The 18,745-nt window shown below is 33.9% G+C and overlaps 1 protein-coding gene across 1 annotated transcript; it reads right to left on the bottom strand.

The window, feature by feature from the left end:
• Positions 1 to 1,498: 1,498 nt before the first annotated feature.
• LOC101889333 (novel acetylcholine receptor chaperone) lies at positions 1,499 to 16,792 on the bottom strand. The gene is made up of 4 exons (XM_059124714.1): positions 16,069 to 16,792; positions 2,230 to 2,368; positions 2,005 to 2,156; positions 1,499 to 1,940 (listed from the first exon to the last, which is right to left on the bottom strand). Exons 1-4 carry the CDS (start codon positions 16,186 to 16,188, stop codon positions 1,872 to 1,874), a joined length of 480 nt encoding a protein of 159 aa, XP_058980697.1. The 5' UTR covers positions 16,189 to 16,792; the 3' UTR covers positions 1,499 to 1,871.
• Between the last annotated feature and the right edge of the window lie 1,953 nt (positions 16,793 to 18,745).

The following is an 18,745-nucleotide window of genomic DNA, read 5'->3' as shown; positions in this document are numbered from 1 at the left end:
CATTTGACAGTAATGATTTTTAGTACCAGATTTCTTGTAGAGCTCGGAAATACCTTTGACAAATTTTATCGAGATCGGCTATGATTTGGATATAGCTCCCATATACAAGGGGAGATGAAAAAACTGCAACCAACTCCAGACTGCTGTCATTTCTAAGCCACTCGTCCGACAGCTTTTAAAATTATTCCAGTGACAGCTCATTATGTTGTTTACAAGCGGTTAAAAGCATTTTGGTGATTTTTCTAGAAAAAAGGTTATTTGTGATGGAATTTCAGCGTGATAGTGTGATTTCTTTATATTTGGCTGGAAAACCACAAGTGGCTATCGTTAGCATTTAAATGTGAATAAATTTTTTGTGTCTCGTACCATCGCTCGTTACCGTGATACTGGTAGCGTAGCCCGACGTCAAGGAAGTAGGCGGAGGAAAATAGCAAAAACAGCAGAAATGGTTCGAAAAGTAAAGAAGCAACCGCGTCGTGGGCGAAAATATCGCAATATTCCATTCGGCAAATATTGAAAAATGAGCTCGGGGTAAAGCCATTGAAATTCCAAAAAGTGCAAGAACTTACACCGCAACAGAAAGAAAATAGACTCAAAAGAGCTAAAGAATTGTTTCACTTGGCCGCAAGTGGTAAACTGCCGCATTTGGTTTTCTCCGATGAGAAAACATTCGTTGTCCAGCAGTTTGTAAACAAACAAAATCGTGTTTACTTGCCAAAGAGGGAAGCTGAAAATGTGCACCTTCGGTTGGCCACCAGAACTCAATCACCGGCCATGGTGATGGTGTGGGTATATTTATATATAACTTATTTGTTTATTAAGCCATTGTCGTAACCTTAATCGATAACACTGTGCAGCATAAAAATAATAATTGCAGGGAAAATCCTGAAGATTATGAAAGCAGAACTGAAAGAAGAAGACACGCATTTTGATGTTCCTCATTTTGGGATAAAGATTCCTCGGAATCCGTGCATTTAAGGTTTATAGCGTCTTCTGCAATATTTGAAGGACCTTTCGTGCAGTTTTAAAATTATATTTGAAAGACTTTTCAAAACCTAATACTGGATTTTTATAAACAATTTTAGTGGATTTTACAAAATATTGTGAAACATGTTTCAAGTCATAATTTTTACATTTTTAATATATTTTTTTAAGTTTGTTTCAAGCCATAATTGTGGGGTTTATTTTAAAATATTTTGAAGAAACTGTTAAAATTTTTCTCAGTGTTATTTTCAAGACCTATTCGTTTGTTGCTTTAAGGATGTTTTAAGGAATTAGAGTTTTTCAATTTTGTTGAATAAAAAAAACTATTAGTATCAATCGATTATTGTTTCCCATGGTGTATTTACAAGGTCACGCGCTAAGACCAGCTACTTTCTTCATATGCCGTCAAAACACTTCATTTTAATTAAACATATTAAACAACAATTTCAGCTATCTTGCGGAATATATAAATAGGCCTTGATGCCTCCAACTCAAAATAAAAAAACTCAAATCATCCATGTGTTTAGTTTTTATTGAACATTGTTTTTATATTCGTAGTTTTATTTCTTTATAAGTGTTCAATGATGTTATTATTTTCTTACTCTTTTTAATTAATTTTGTGTTTGTGTGTGTGTGAAAATGTGACTGTGAATAGTACGAAATGCTATTGTTGTTGCTGTTTTTATTTGAAATTATTATTACTGTTCTGTGTATTTTAAACAATTTTTTAAAAATTTGAGTCAAGATTGATTTGTGGCGAAGAAACCAAGTTGCAAATTGTGTGAGACCATACACAACAAAATTTAGTTTGTTATGAATCTACTTCTCCCGTATCCAAATATGTACGTCTGCAGGCGCATATTGTATCAAAAACATAAATTAAATGTTTAGTCCTGTTTGACACCATTTGTTTGTGCTTGCGCCTGGGCGATTTGTTCGGCTTCTTTGCGGCTAGTCTGTAAAATAGAAAAAAGCTAAATTAGATCAAGAAGTAAATTTTTGTTGTTTGCCAAACATTACCTGATACCAAACGACTAATCGTCCACCCAACATGAATGTAAAGACCAACGCTGGTCCGGAACGTTCAAACGGATCACTAACCATCCAGTGTTGATAAATACCAAGCAGCATTAATACTAAGAGGGTAATATTGGCAGCATTTTTAACTTTATCTGTAAAAATAAAAATCGAAAAAGATAACATAATTTAGTTGAATTTTCTTTCATCCTTTGAGTTTTGGCTTACGGTATGGAATAAGTGCCATGGCCAGACCACATACAATTTCCAGGACGCCAACGGAACGTCGATACCATTTCGAGGGAATTTTGACGCCGAAGAGTGCCGTTAGAGGAAATACCTTGGCATATTTGACATATTCTGTGCGCTGAAATAATTTGGAAAATAAATGATTTATTAGGATATAGCAGAAGTACATTATTTAGTATCAATTTTTGAATATGCTCCAGTATACAGGGTGGGATGAAAACGCTGCAAACAACTTCAGACTGCTGTCATTTCTAAGCAACACAGCTGTTGAAATTCTTCCAGTGACAGCTCATTATATTGTTTACAAGAGAACAAATGCATTTTGGTGAGAATTTTCCGGAAAAAAAGTTATTCGTGATGGAATTCAAGCGTGACAGTGGCTATCGTTAGAGCACTCCAGCATTTAAATGTGAATAATTCTTTTGTGTCTCATACCATGGCTCGTTACCGTGATACTGGTAGCTTAGCCCGACGTTAAGGAAGTGGACGGAAGAAAAAAGGAAAATCAGCAGATATGGTTCGAAAAGTAAAGAAGCGACTTGATCGAAACCCGCGTCGCAGTGGAAGAATATTGGCTCGCGAGCTGAAGATATCGCAATATTCCATTCGCCAAATATTGAAAAATGAGCTCGGGGTAAAGTCATTGAAATCCCGAAAAGTGCAAGAACTTACATCGCAACAGGAAGAAAATAGACTCAAAAGAGCAAAGGGGCAAAGAATTTGGGTTTCTCCGATGAGAAAACATTCTTTGTCCAGCAGCTTGTAAAATACGGAAAGTGGGAAGGAACAGTTCTATTCTAGAAGACTATGTTTCAATTAACAGCTTAAAATAACAATCTTCAGCCAATCAGTAATATACGACAAAAATACGTAATATAAGGTGCCGGAAGTAGTGAAATATCTGACTGGATGACTGAAAATCAACTCCAAACGAAAATGATGCTATAATCTTGCAATTTTGCACTAGCCTTGGTGCGTATATTTCTAAAATTTGGAATGAGAGTCATGTTGGAGCGTAGTACAGATGTACTAAATATTACTAAACTTATAAAATGGTACCATTTAGAATTATATGAACGGATATGAAATTTGGCATAAGAATCAAGGTTGGAAAGGTGGTTTTGGGAATGTGTACTGAGTGTGCGAACTGTAATAAATTTGAAACATTTTGGTTTAGGGTGAACGGATGAAGTTTTAAACCAACCAACAAGGTGGTAGATTTGTGGTAAAGAGGGGGTTTTTGTAAATGTGTACTACAAGTGCAAATAGTACCAAATAGTATCGTATTTTACACAAATTGGTATTGGGTGAAAGTGCATGGAATCTGAAATTTGGTGGTTCATGTGTAGGAAATGTGTACTATACAGGATGAGATGAAAAAACTGCTGTCATTTCTAAGCCACTCGTCCAACAGCTGTTAAAATTATTCCAGTGACAGTTCATTACATTTCTCCCATGAGAAAATATTCGTTGTCCATCAGTTTGTAAACAAACAAAATGATCGTGTTTACTTGCCAAAGAGGGCAGCTGAAAATGTGCACCTTGGGTTGGCCACCAGAACTCAAGCGCCGGCCATGGTGATGGTGTGGGCCCCCGTAACAGCCGATGGTCGCTCTCCGCTCGTATTAATCGACCGTGGCATCAGAATAAATGCCGAATATTATCGCGAAAATATTCTGGAGGGTGTATTAAAGCCTTGGGTACGCAAACATTTTGGCCGCAAGCCTAGGACATTCCAACAGGACTCAGCACCATCGCACTCAGCACGCGTCACCCACGAATGGTTACAAAATGAGGTTCCTCGCTTCATTTCCAGCGCACAATGGCCACCAAAATAGTCCTCCGGATACGAATCCGTAGGACTATTGTGACTGGAGTATTTGAAAAGAAAGGTTGGCACTAAAAAATACCAAAGTGTCGATCACCTCAAGCAAGCGCTTCGCCGGGAATGGGCCAAAATACCGCAGAGCAACATTTGGGCAGCGTTTGATGGTTTCATTGGCCGTTTAAGGCCACAATTTTTTTTCCAAAGGTGACCAATTCCAATTTGATGCTATTTCCTACATTTTTTTCTTTTATTCAATAAAAATTCATCAAATAAAATAAAAAATTTTAAAAATTATGGCGTTTGACTCTGTTGCAGTTTTTTTTATCTCACCCTGTAATTGTAGTAAAATACTAAATAGGAATAAATTTGGATCACTGTTGATATCTATGATAAAAAGATTTTAGGAATGCGGGCTATGAATGTAAGAAAAGAACTAAATGGTGCTAAATTTGGTGTTGGGTGAAGAGATAAAGCTGGAATCCTCAAATTTGATATAGATGCTACTGTTGGTATCTGAGTTTAAGGTATAGAGATTGTTTTGAATAAAGCGTAGTGCTACTAATTTTGGTATTTGGTGAAGGCATAGAACTGAAATGTGACACTGAGGTCGCTGTTGCTTTGTAGGGTTTACATATGAAGGCGTTGAAATAGAGTTAGACAGAAAATTGGATGTGGGTCCATTGTACAATGGCTTTCCTAACATCCTCCTCGGTAAATTTCAAAATTAATGATTTTGAAGACTTTTAAGTGTAAAATGTGAACATTTTCCGATAAAACCTTTAAAGTCTGAGGAAATTTAATGCGATGTATGAAGTTTTGATTAAAAAAAATTTTGTCCAAATAAATAAATTGTGTTTTTTGAGTACTAAAAGGCCTAGTGCGAACTGTTGGAATGAACCAGATTTACGCTGTGCTTTGCAGAAATGGCCGAAGTGGTTAAGGATATGATACTGTCATCCATTTTGGCTAACGATTTTCTATGAGCAAATATGTCAAATATTTCATAATAAAAACAAATAATATTTCATTTCGTAGTACACTTGATTACATTCACTTACATACCAAATCGTACATATTAATTACACAATTAATAATAAACATATGTAGTACTCAATTCTGGCGCCCAACGACATCATTGTTTTCAATAAAAATAACATTTTGATTACCTGCTACCGGGGTCTTGTTCGAGAAAATAAACAATATTTCGTTTTAAACGAAAATGAAAACTGTTTCACACAGCACCCCCCAAAACACCCACAACCGAGACAATCAAAACAAAATAAACGAAGAGTCTGCGGCCAACTTTTCTTTTATCGAATACGTCATAAATATAAGATATGAGAAATTACCAAACATTTCTCTTAGTGTCCTCGAAATATTTTTTTTGTTTATTTATTTCAATGGGTATTATAATAAACCTTTTTAGACAATATTCATAAAAAGTTGAAATAAATCATAAAATATTGAGGAAATCGAATAAATAATTTTCTCTTAAATATACTCTTTTACCGATTTTGTTCAGCTGTGAAAATATTAATGAAGCAAGAGAATTGGAAAGTTGCAAACATTTCGAAGAGGAAAAAAGAGATCTACAATACAATCATCTCCTAATTCGAAGAGATACATATGTATGTATTGTTTACAATAAAACTTGTGTCTGTGTGTCTTAAATGGAAAAATGTCGGGGTCAATGTTATTCGGTGTGTTTTTCAAATTTATTATATAAATAAATTATTATTAAGTGATGATTTTAGTGTTTTTATTATAAGTTCATACGGTAGTAGTTTCTCCACGCGATTAGGTTATTCACCTGAATGTATCAAGGACGTTCGAATTGCTCGTTCATTTCTACAAATTTATGATATTTTGAATGTTTTATCACATTTGGAAATTTGATGGAATGAATATATTCAGGAATTCATAAATGTTAACATTAACAAATTATAAAATATCAGTCGGTTTTGCCGACCCTCCGCCAATTTTCGGTTATTTAAATATATGTTAACTTCCGTTATGATTATTCACATTGTTGACCCTCTATGGAGTAGGTTCCGAAGCAATGGACCCATATTGTCTATTTCGTAAACAAAACCTAAATAAATATGATATGAATATTGCGAAATTTTAAAAAAATTACTTTTACACCAAACTCCGCCACACCTTTCATATTTCATTGAAATTGGTGCGTCAAATATGTGAAATCGGCCGAAAATATATATATTGGAGCTATATCCAAATCTTAACTAATTTCCAATTAATTTGTCACATTTATTATTGTAACCAAATTCCGCCACACATTCTGAATTTCATTGGTATCGGTCATATATATCATGTTTGGTGCATAACATGTATGAAATCGGCCGAAATATATATGTTAGCTATATGCAAACCTCAACTGATTTCAATATAATTTGGCAATTTTTTCTGGTGCCAGATTTTATCTCCCTCGCTTTGGGTGCATCAAATATTTGAAATCGGATGAGTATATATATGGGAGCTATAATCAAATCTGAGCGTATTTGAATATAATTTGTCAAACTTATTTTTGTACCAAATTTAGCCACTCATGCCGAATTTCATTGGAATGGAATCGTGTTTTGTGCATCAAATATGTGAAATCGTCGGAAAATATATATGGGAGCTATATCCAAATCTGAACCGATTTTAATATAATTTGACTAATTTATTTTCTAATCAAAATCTCGATACATATTCCAAATTTCTTTGGAATCCAACATACATATAGTGTATGGTGCATAAAATACATGAAATCGGTCGAAAATTTATATGAGAGCTATATCCAAATCTGAACCGATTTTAATATAATTTGACAAATGTATATTTGTTTTAATTTCCGCTACACATTCCAAATTTCATTGAAATTAGAGATACATAGCGTGTTTGGTGCATCAAATACATGAAATCGGTCTAAAATATATATGGGAGCTATATTCAAATCTGAACCGATTTCAATTTAATTTGACAATTTCATTTTGGCTCCCGATTTCGTTACTTATTTTAAATTTCATTACAATTGGAAATACATATCGTGTTTGGTCCACCAAATACATGAAATCGGCCGAAAATGTATATGGGAGCTATATCCAAATCTGAACTGATTTCAATATAATTTGGGAAATCAATTTTTTAGATAAAATCTATCACACGTTTCAAATTTCATTGAAATTGGGGATGCATAGCGTGTTTGGTGCATCAAATGCTTGAAATCGGCCGAAAATATATATGGTAGCTATATCCAAATCTGAACCGATTTCAATATAATTTGACAAATTTATTTTCGGATTAAATCCCGTCACACATTCCAAATTTCATTGGAATCGAACATTCATATTGTGTTTGAGGCATCAAATGAACGAAATCGGTCGAAAATATATATGGGAGCTATATCCAAATCTGAACTGATGACAATATAATTTGGCAAACTTATTTTTGTTCCAAATTCCGTTACGTATTCCAAATTTGGAGACTGTATCTTCAACCAATCAATAGATATGTGCATATAAAATCTAAATTTTTGGGAGGTACCTCCGATTCTGATGCTATATCTCCAGTTCCAAGTGGAAATTCAAAAATGTTTATAGCCTATGTTACTTTCAGGCTATTTTGCAGTATATATGGAAATTTTCAGGAAAATCTATTCAGCGGTTTTCGAGTCCATAAATTACAAACAAACAAACATACAAACATTTTCCTCTTTTATAGATATAGATATGTTACAATTTTTAGAAAATCTTAATATGAGCGTAAGGTACCAGATATATAGCCTGTTCACCAAACTTATTTTTCTTCCAATTGTAAGGCAAATGGCAGGCAAATAGAACTTTTGGTTACCGTACGTAAATAAATAAAAAGAGCTTTTTTCTATAGGCAAATTTTGGTTCACCTAACTCCAACACAAACAAAACGAAATGCCAAAGCAGACAATCAAAAAATATCAATCGTTCATTCACAAAATTTGAGCAAAGTAAAATATTGTGTTTGAAAATTGAACATTTCACACAATAGGTGCGCTTTTCTCTGGTCTCAACTCTAACCCACGCAAAATTAAGCGCAAATTAACCTGAAAGACTACAAAATCGGAAAAATCTCTTGTTGGTCCATTACAAGTCCTATAGGTATTTATTCTGACCCTAGCCCTGACTCAACGTCTGTCTAATTTCGTGAGGTTTGCGTCATAATTGTGACGTGTAGCGTGACTACAAATAAAAAGTGACAGACGGACACATATAACTAAATCGACCCAGCTCGGAGATATTGGTAGATACATATGTAAAATCGTGGGTTTAGAACTAATATTTCGAAGTTTGTGGCATCACCTAACGTTTGGCGGTTTAGGTTGATATTTTCGCCACCCCCATTTACACTTTTATTTGAAACGGAAAATCCAAAACCGCCACCCGGACATAATCCTCACGGTCTCAATCCCCATTGCAATTATGGGGATTATGACCTTTTTTCGGTGATAATCTCCATCATCCAAATAATAAGGTATGACCGTTTGCTGTGTGTACTACGTACAAAAATATTTAATTTTTGAAATCTTTGATTCGCGATAGCCGGTGCCAAACATATCCAGAGGGAAAGTCTTTGGACATACCCATTATCATGGGAGTTATGTCCGCTAATTTCCAGAAAATGGCCCAAAAAATTTAGATTTTTTCCTGCACCCAAAATTTCATAATTCTTGTAAGTAGCCGGCCTTTGGCCGGGACTTGAGATCTTCTCCTCTGAGCATATCCTAAAATTAATTATTTTTGTAAGTAGTCCACAAAGCAAACGGTCATATTCCCCATGGGGGTTGCGTCTGTGTTGGAAGCGGACATTATCCCCACATTATTTTGGGATTATGACCAATAATTGCAATGGGGTTTATGTCCGTGAGGATTACGTCCGGGCACCGACACGCCACGTCTAAAACCAACGGACGTAATTATTTAATAAACCAGTAAAGAAAGTCTTAAAGTCGGGCGGGGCCGACTTTATGATACCCTACACCACTTTGCTAATTTAGTAGAGCTGCGCGTAAGAATTAAAAGTTTTTATGGGAGAATTCAATCATACACGCTATGATTATAATTATAATTTAAAGTTCAAAGGACTAAATATGCCGAAGCATTTGTATCTTTTAAATTCGGACTTGTATTGCCCATTTGGTGCACAGTTAATTTAAAATCGGATAAAAATATATATTGGAGCTATATCCAAATCAGAACCGATCTCGATAAAATTTGGCAAAGATATTTCTGAGCTGTATTTGATATATTTCTCTGAATATCGTTGTTACGGAGTGCATATTACGGCAGTGGGTAACATACATGACAAATCGGATGAACAGTATATATGGGAGCTATGGCTATATCTAAACCAATTTTCACCAAATTTGACAAACTAGCTTCTAGATTCTATTCGGTCGTACGTGCCAAATTTCATCTAATTTGGACAAATATTAGACGTTTGGTGCACAATGAAAAGTAAATCGGACGAAGTTATATATGGGAGCTATATCCAAATCTGAACCGATCTCGATAAAATTTAGCAAATGTATTTCTGATCTGTATTTGATATATTTCCTGCGGAGGACAAAAATAACAAATCGGATGAACAATATATGTGGGAGCTATAGCTATATCTGAACCGATTTCGATGAAATTTGGCACACTTATTTTCAGGTCGAATCTGATCGAACGTGCAAAAATCCATACTATTCGGGTTGATATTGCACGTTTGGCGCACAATAAAAGGCAAATCGGACGAAGATATATATGGGAGCTATATCTAAATTTTGACCGATTATCTCCAATTTCAATAGGGTTCGTCCTTGGGCCAAACAAATGATTTGTACAAAATTTCATCTGGATAGGGCAATAAATGCGAACTGTACTTTGTTTATAAAAATACATGGACAGACGGACGGACGGACATGCATAAATCGATTCAGAATGTGATTCTATGCAGATCATCAAAAGGAACTATGGGTCTATCTCGTTCCTTTTGCCTGTTACAAACAAATGCACAAAGACATAGTACCCTGACCACCTTGTGGTGTAGGGTATAAAAAATAAATAAATAATCAAATTTTCTTTTTGGAAACATAAACAATATTTTTACAGTAGGGCAATGGGTAAAATGAGCTAATAGTCGACCGAAATATTAATTTTTTATACTTCATCCCATGGTACAATTAAAAGGTAAGGTAGAGCTACCAGCTGATACAATTTTTTTTCTAAGTGTGCCCGACTTCTGCCAATTTTGTGTATGTATTTATTGTTTTGAAAAAAAAAAAAACAAAATATTTTCAAAACCAATGATTGGAAAACTTGTAGATTACGGCTCGCGTATTAAATCTATTAACCATTTAAGCCATGAAATTAAAATATTGGACAGTTTGGATGATATTTTCGCGCTTTTGACTCATTTTAAAAATACACAAATAATATCAAATAAATGAAAACAACTTGTTGCATATAATTTTGCTTAATTCTGACAGGAAGCGGTCATAGCCTCAGGGCTGTATTTCTCTAGTTTCACGAAGCTGTTCTACCTCCTTATTGTACCATGCTTCATCCAATATAAGAATCGCTGACTTGTTTCGCAAGTTATGACAGAAAAAAGTACTGATAACATTGACCCTTTGTGGGGAGGACCAGAAGGAATGGCCTGATTCTTCTTTATAAGAGATCTTGTATTGATAGAAATATTGAGATGTCTCAAGTCTGAATGCAATCGGATGTTATTTTCGCATTTGATGAGCTTCATGGATATTCTAAATTTTGAACCTTTGTGGGGGAGGTACCAGAAGGAGTGGACCGATATTCCCCATCTCCGTACTCGATCTAAGTTCGATAATAATATTACGATGTACCAAGTTCGGATCTATAGGATACTCCCTTCGAGAGTTGTCGTGCGCAACAGCCTGACAGACGGACGGACATCGCTAGATCGACTGCACATGTCCGGATTTGGTCAAAGAGACCTAGGGTCTAAAATCATTGTTTCGATTAGGCCCTTCATATGTCTGACTGTATTAAAATGGCTGATTGTATAAAAAAAATATTCTTATTCAAATTTCACTATAGGATGGCTTTTTCCGTGTTAATGAGTTGATTATGGTAGAATGAAGAAGGTAAAGTCTTGCAGGCATTGCCCTGTTCCAGAACCTGCAAGAGCATACAAGTTTTGCAATTTTTTCGAAAATCATAAAGTGAAAAATTCGGTTATGGTAGTAAAAATATTTACATTCTTGCAGTTCTGGAACAACCACATATGTTTAAATTTTTTACAAAATTATTTATTTGACAACATCCCATTGTCAAAATTTATATTTGTAAATCCATTTATATTTTTAATTTCACCACACAAGTAAAACAAATGTATGAAATATGAAAGTTACTCAAATACCCCAACATACCAAAATGACTTGAGAATAATATTGTTATAAGCTTAATAAAAACATAAACCTTAAGATTGAGAATTTATTGAGAAATGCTTGTTTAACAAATAGAGAATAACCAAAACGGAACTCTTATTTATAAGCTTATTATTTTAATTGTAGAATAAGTTTAAGAAAATAATATTATTTTAAGCTTATTCTTATAATAATTCAACAAGCCCATTTTTGTAATTCTTATACATTTTATTTGATTATTTATTTCCATGGTCTTCCCTGTTGCAATTCATTTTGCTATCGTTGGCTTGATCCTTTTCTATTTGAGTTTTTGAACTTCTGCATATCCTTGTCAAATATTTCACTTCATTCTTATGCTTAAAAATACCAATTGAATTCCTGCATTTCTATAAGAAAATTGAAGTTATATAAATCACAGACTCCTAATTCACTTATTCTTACCATAAGGATTTGGTGGATAATAATTCCTTATTTGCCTCACATTGCCATTTATGAAAAACGAAAAAAAGGTTGGTAAAAATTTTCATAAAAATACAAAACAAATGTCAAATGACGAGAGATTTGAAAAGTATTTGTTTATCGTAAGTGTTTCTCAAGCATTGTTAAAAATTGTATGGCCAACTATTAATAATAATATTGTTCTCAAGCTGTATTATAGTTTTATTTATTTTTGGTATGTTGGGACGTTGGCCGTACAAAATTTCAAAGTTGAACAAATGAAGTTTCAAAATTGACAATTAAACAATTCATTTTTTACAGTGATTTTCCACAATTTTTCTGAAAAAATGTTCTCAGTAAAATGTATCCAGTAACACAAGTTGATTGAAAAAAAGCTGCATTGTGACTGATGCAAAAATATTTATAATTTTCAGGCAATAAATTACATATTATTTTTCAGTTAATAACAATTTATTTTTTCACGACAAAAATTACCATTTTGATTCCATTTTCTCAACAATTTAAAAATATAACGCATTCATTGTTCAAAACAGCTGGTTTCTAGCAAGATTTTACTATATGTTGTGAAAAAATTCTCAGTAAACATTACTGAGTACTTTTCCCTACCTTATGTGTTTACGTTTTTTCTGCAGGACAATTTGTCTTCAATCAGAGTTGTTTTTAAGACAATATACCCATTTATTTTTTTTACTGTCAGACGACTACGTACACAGATACAATATTTTTTGGTAAGTAATAAATAACTAAAATTAGACTGATTTCGGTTGAAGATATATATGGGCTTTATATCTAAATTTAAAGCGATTCTCACCAAATTCAAAAGGGTTCGTCTTTGAGTCAAACAAATATTGCTTGGAAAATTTCATCTCAATCGGATAATAAATGCGACCTGCATTTTGTTATCAAAAATGCATGGACAGACGGACTGACATGCATAAATCGACCAACCAATCTACATATCTCCAATAATAGTACGCATTTGCAAAACCACCACCACACACCAATAGAGACCAATACCCAATTCAGTACCACTTAGTAAAAAATATAGAAAACATTTCCAAAACCGTTTCATCTCTCAATCCTAGACTCCAACAGTTATCGCAATATAAAATACCAGGGTTTCCGCTTTATCCTTTCACCTAATACCAAACATAGTACCATTCAATATTTTCGTACAAATATATTACACATTTCCAAACCCACCTCTAAATCTCAACCTCAGATACCACATATCTAAACATCAATTTTCAGAATTTTATCTCCATGTCTTCACCCAAAACGCTTGCGAAGATAAAACTTATTATGGCGTCGGTATTTCCATAAGCTTTCAAAGGATACCCATTACATATCAATTGTGAAGAATCGATTCGAACTTTCCGGTCGAATAACCGAGTAACCGGGTATATCCCTCACGAAAACAACTTTGCCGTTATAAAAATACCTACTTGTGATAAAAAAAATATCAGGTCAATCTGAGCATAACCCCTAAACTCAACTTAAACCTTATATTCTTTCCGGGGATACAATCCCCACAAGTAAATGGTCCATTGCTTCCAAAACGGACGTGATCCACACTTTATTATGGGGATTATGACCAGACACCGATCCTATTACCAAAATTCATAGTTCCAGTTCTACCCCTACACAATATGCTAAATTTAAACAGAGATCTCAGTACTAAATTTGAGGAGCCCAGCCCTATCCCTCCATCCAATAACATTCCAAATTTAGTATCATTTAGTACTTTTCCCTCCATCCAATAACATTCCAAATTTAGTATCATTTAGTACTTTTCGTACAATTATAGTACACATTTCCAAAACCCCTTTATGTGTCCAGGCTACACATGGACAGCGACCCTTATACCAAATTTCAGATTTTAAGCACTATATGTTCCCCCAATCCCATATTGTATCAAATATAGTACTATTTAGTACTTTTCGTGCACTTATAGTACAAATTTCCAACACCACCTCCTTTTTACAGGTTTTTAGCTCTATCCTTAAACAGATATGGTACCGTTTTAGAACTAGTAACCAAATAGTCTTTCATACATCTCAGTGACTCTCATTCCAAATTTCAGAATACTAGCTTATTCCGTTTGTCCAATACAAAGTATTATTTGAGTACGAATTTTCAAAAACCCAAACTTAAGATTCCAGATTTTAACTTCAGCTTTTTCGTTTGGGAGTTTATTATCAGTCAGTCATTATTTAATTACTTTTTATACCTTCTACCAGTATGGAGGGTATATTAAGTTTGTCATTCCTTTTGTAACACCTCGAAATATACATTTCAGACCCCACAAAGTTTATATATTCTTGATCAGCATAAAATTATATGTCGATTTACTGATGTCCGCCCGTCTGTTTGTATAATCGTCTGTCTATCTAATCGTCTGTGGAAATCACTCTAGCTTTCGAACGAAATAAAGTAGGTTGATAAAATTTTACTGAAATGTATATTATGTCTGCTGGACATTTGGTATTGAAAATTTGCCATGTAAGTCCACGTCTTTGTATAGCCCCCATATAGGGGTACCTCCCTATTTTCGGTATTTTGGCGATTTAAGCGACATTATTCACCCGAAATGTTTAAATATGGTATTTGAAGTTATTTCAAATTTTGTATTTGAAGTTCCTAATTAGTGCAGGTCTTCGTATAGCCCCGATATAACGGGTCTACCTCCCTATATTCAGTATTTTCATGTTTTTAGTTCCATTATTCACTGGATTTTTTTCAAGTTTCGTATTTGAGTATTGTTATGACAAAAGTTGCCTACGTAAGTCAATGTCTTCGTATAGACCCCAATATTACGCTATATTCTATATTATATTTTTAAGATTTTAACAGCATTTTTAACGGATTTTATTTTTTTGAAAATTTTCAAATATGTTCCTAATGGTGGAGGTTATTCAGAGTTCGGTCCGATCGAACTTACTGCTTTTTTACTCAAACAAAATGATCGTGTTTACTTGCCAAAGAGGTCAGCTGAAAATGTGCACCTTCGGTTGGCCACCAGAACTCAAGCGCCGGCTATGGTGATTGTGTGGGCCGCCATAACAGCCGATGGTAGATCTCTGCTCGTATTAATCGACCATGGCATCAGAATAAATGCCGAATCATATCGCGAAAATATTCTGGAGTGTGTATTAAAGCCTTGGGGACGCAAACATTTTGGCCGCAGACCTTGGACATTCCAACAGGACTCAACACCATCGCACTCAGCGCGCGCCACCCAAGAATGTTTACCAAATGTGGTTCCTCGCTTCATTTCTAGCGCACAATGGCACCAAAATCTCCGGATACAATCCGTTGGACTATTGTGTCTGGAGTATTTTGAAAGGCAAGGTTGGCACTAAAAGAGAGCAACATTCTGGCAGCGTGTGACGGTTTCATTGGCCGTTTGAAGGCCATAATACGTGCCAAAGGTGACCAATTCGAACAAATCTAAACTTATTCTAAAATTTGATGCTATTTCCGAATTTTTTTGCTTTCATTCATGTTGAAGTTTGACTATGTTGCAGTTTTCATATCTCACCCTGTAATCATTATGGCGTGACCAAATTAAATGCTTTTCTCCCATATTTTTTATTTAATTTTTCATTTACGATATTTTTCTCCACACACATGAATGTCATTGCCTCGTCATGCGGAGGTCAATGCTTAAAAAAGAAAAAAAATATTAAAAATAAATAATAAAACCTGCAATAATTTTTCGAAATAGAAAAAAAATTTATAAACAATGTAATCGAAAGCAAATCGATTTCGTTTAAATGACACCAAAAGCAATTGTGACAGGAAAACCATAAAAGAGTTCACGTGAGAGTTATGTTGAGCAGAAGAAACAAACACGAAAACAAATATGAGGGATTCATAAATAACACGTCATTTGGAAGAAAAGAAAAACTTTGCCAAAATACACACCTTCATACAAATAGATATGAATGTTTTGCTCTTATATGTATATACTTATGATATATGTATATGAGTGTGCAAAATTTCACGTAGATAAACATTCACACTCTCTTTATGGGTTAGTTATATGCAAAACTTTATGAGATATTGATTTTTCACAGTGTATATGTATTGTATTTATGCTTACCAAATCCTTGTATAAATCCTTGCTAATGTGAGGCGTTAACTTAAGGGTGCCCACAAAAACGAAAAACAAACCCAGTAGTATGGATAAACTTTTCAAAACAATTGTATTTGAAGCGGGCATTTTGAGTTTTAGATCAATTTTGATTTTTTTTTTTTTCTTATTTTGGGCTGGAAAAAAGGATTTTGCGGTTTCGAGAAGCTCGCTATGAACACTTTATTCTGATTATTCCAAATCTCAAGGTAGCGTAATCAATTCAAGCACACTACGAATCCTTGAAGTGGTGACTATGCTTCTTCTAGGTTATAAACTATGAAAAACAATATTTTCCATTCCCTTAAAATTCCGTTTTTTTATTATTTTATTTTGTCATATATTAGAAATTTGGTTTCATTCGTTGTTCTAATTTTAGAATATTGTGTTGTTTGTTGTAGATATGATTTAAGTATTATATTTTTTTGTTTTTTCTTTTTTTTCAAAATACACGAAAATGAAAAATCATTCGCATATATAAGTATATGACGACGATACGATGATGATGATGAGGATGGTGAACACAATTAAGAAATATGTACTCGGATTCGGAGGCAACAAACGCACCCTCCTGTTAGCGTTTTGATTTTAACGGCACTCGCGTTCGTAAGAGACTGCCGTGGATAGTCAAGTTCAGCTGTTCGAAAGTTGCAGACCAGCGACGACCAGATGTTAGGTAGGCAGCATCCCGAAAACAATGTACCTTCACATTCATCTATGTTCTCGTGCCAGATTTTTTCGTTTACAAACGGCTGGCTCTCTTCGCTTGTACTCAACACATAACAACAAGCATTATGATGTGCGGTGAGCAAAATATCTTGTTGTTTTGCCTTCTGGTCGGGTTCTTTTGCTCATGGCCTTATGCCCACCAACCAATAACACAACCACCACCCATGTGCTAAATTTCATAAAAAGGGGAGCAAAATCGTGTCGTCGTGTACAATGTACATTTGTATATTTTTGTTTGGTTTGTTTTTTGCTTTAGTGGTTAAGTCGCATCTGGGAATTGTTAAAGAGGGTTGTTTGCCGGTGGTTAAATGTTCTACTGCAGCAATCACGCAGTGATTCTCCACTGTTTCTGATGAGAGAATAATATCAATGTACATATATGATTCCGAAAAGGCATTGCCATTTGACCATTTCCATCAAAACCATAAAAAATGAATTTTTAGATGAAAATTTATTCATAATTTATCTTAACGCCTATCAGTATGCAACATTTTTTTAAATGCAACAAAGAATAACATTTAATTTGAAATGAAGATGGCGTTCGCTGTAACACATAGTGCCATATCAATGGCGCTTAAACTATATCACAATAGTTACATGTAAAAAAGCTGTGAGTTCGGCCGAGCCGAACTTTGAATACCCCCCAGCATTTGGAACGAATTTGGCAATTCTCAAAAACAATAAAATCCGTTAAAAATAATTATAAAATCTTAAAAATGCCGAATGTAGCTGTTATATTAGGGTCTATACGACGACATGGACCTGCAAAGGTGACATTTGTCATAGACCATTACAATATTCAAATGCGAAACTTAAAAAAAATTGGTAACAATGTAGCTAAAATCATCAAAATACCGAATATCGGGAGTTCCATTTTCAATACTAAAAGTATTTTCTCAAGAGATGTAAAATGTAATATAAAATACAACTCTGTACCGAAGTCTTTATGCAACAATTGACAACAATATGCAACGACTTTAAAATATACAACAATTGATTTTGTTTATTTTATATTTTTTCTTTCTTTCAAAATTTTATATCTTACAAAATTCTTATATTGCGGAAAAATTACGAAACATTAAAGATATGTTGGGGTTATTCCACAAAATTAAATCTACGATAGAAGAACAATGCAGTTTTATATGAAAATTGGACTGTTTAAGGTCGAAAATATACATTTCTGTTGCACCTAAATTTGAAATAGTTTTAATTTTTGCCAATCCATACAGATACATATACAAACTCTGCATATGTTTTGACAGGATAGGGGCACCAAAAAAATGCATTTATGAGTTAGCTTTCTTCTAACTTCTGTAATTATGCCATAGAAAATACAATTTTTAATAATTTCAAATTCAGTTGTAAAATAAATTAATTGTTCTGCTCCAGAACTGCAAAAATGTAAAAATTATTGCGACGACAACCGATTTTTTCTTTATGATATCGAAGCACATATTTTCATATTGGGATAAAACCAAGGAACAACTTAAAAGGTAATCTCTCGCTTGAAAATTACAAAACATTGTATTCGAAATAAATGTAAATTGTACGCTCAATCTAAGGAAGTATCTCAAAATATAAATTTGACAATAAACGAAGGCCGAATATAATCTAAACAAGAAACTAACATATTATGCCATGTTTATGTTAGAACTTTTTGTAGGGTTAACCTATTTTCAGAGGATTTATTTGAAGTTTTGATAAAAGATATGACAATTTTAATCCAAATCCAGTGGTTTAATCCGTCAATATGTAAACGTACTGTTAGCCCCATAATGTATGTGAAATGGCAATTTTGACATACACACGAAATACACATGGATAATAAAAGTGATCCCACATATGTAAAACCCTTGTCGATTATCGTAGTGACATTTTTACATTCTCGCACATTCTGGAACAGATCATTATAATACAT

The sequence above is a fragment of the Musca domestica genome, unplaced genomic scaffold, assembly GCF_030504385.1.
Source record: "Musca domestica strain aabys unplaced genomic scaffold, Musca_domestica.polishedcontigs.V.1.1 3, whole genome shotgun sequence".
Lineage (NCBI taxonomy): Eukaryota > Metazoa > Arthropoda > Insecta > Diptera > Muscidae > Musca > Musca domestica.
The sequence above is the reverse complement of the archived record's forward strand: the minus strand, read 5'-3'. Positions and strand labels throughout refer to the sequence as shown.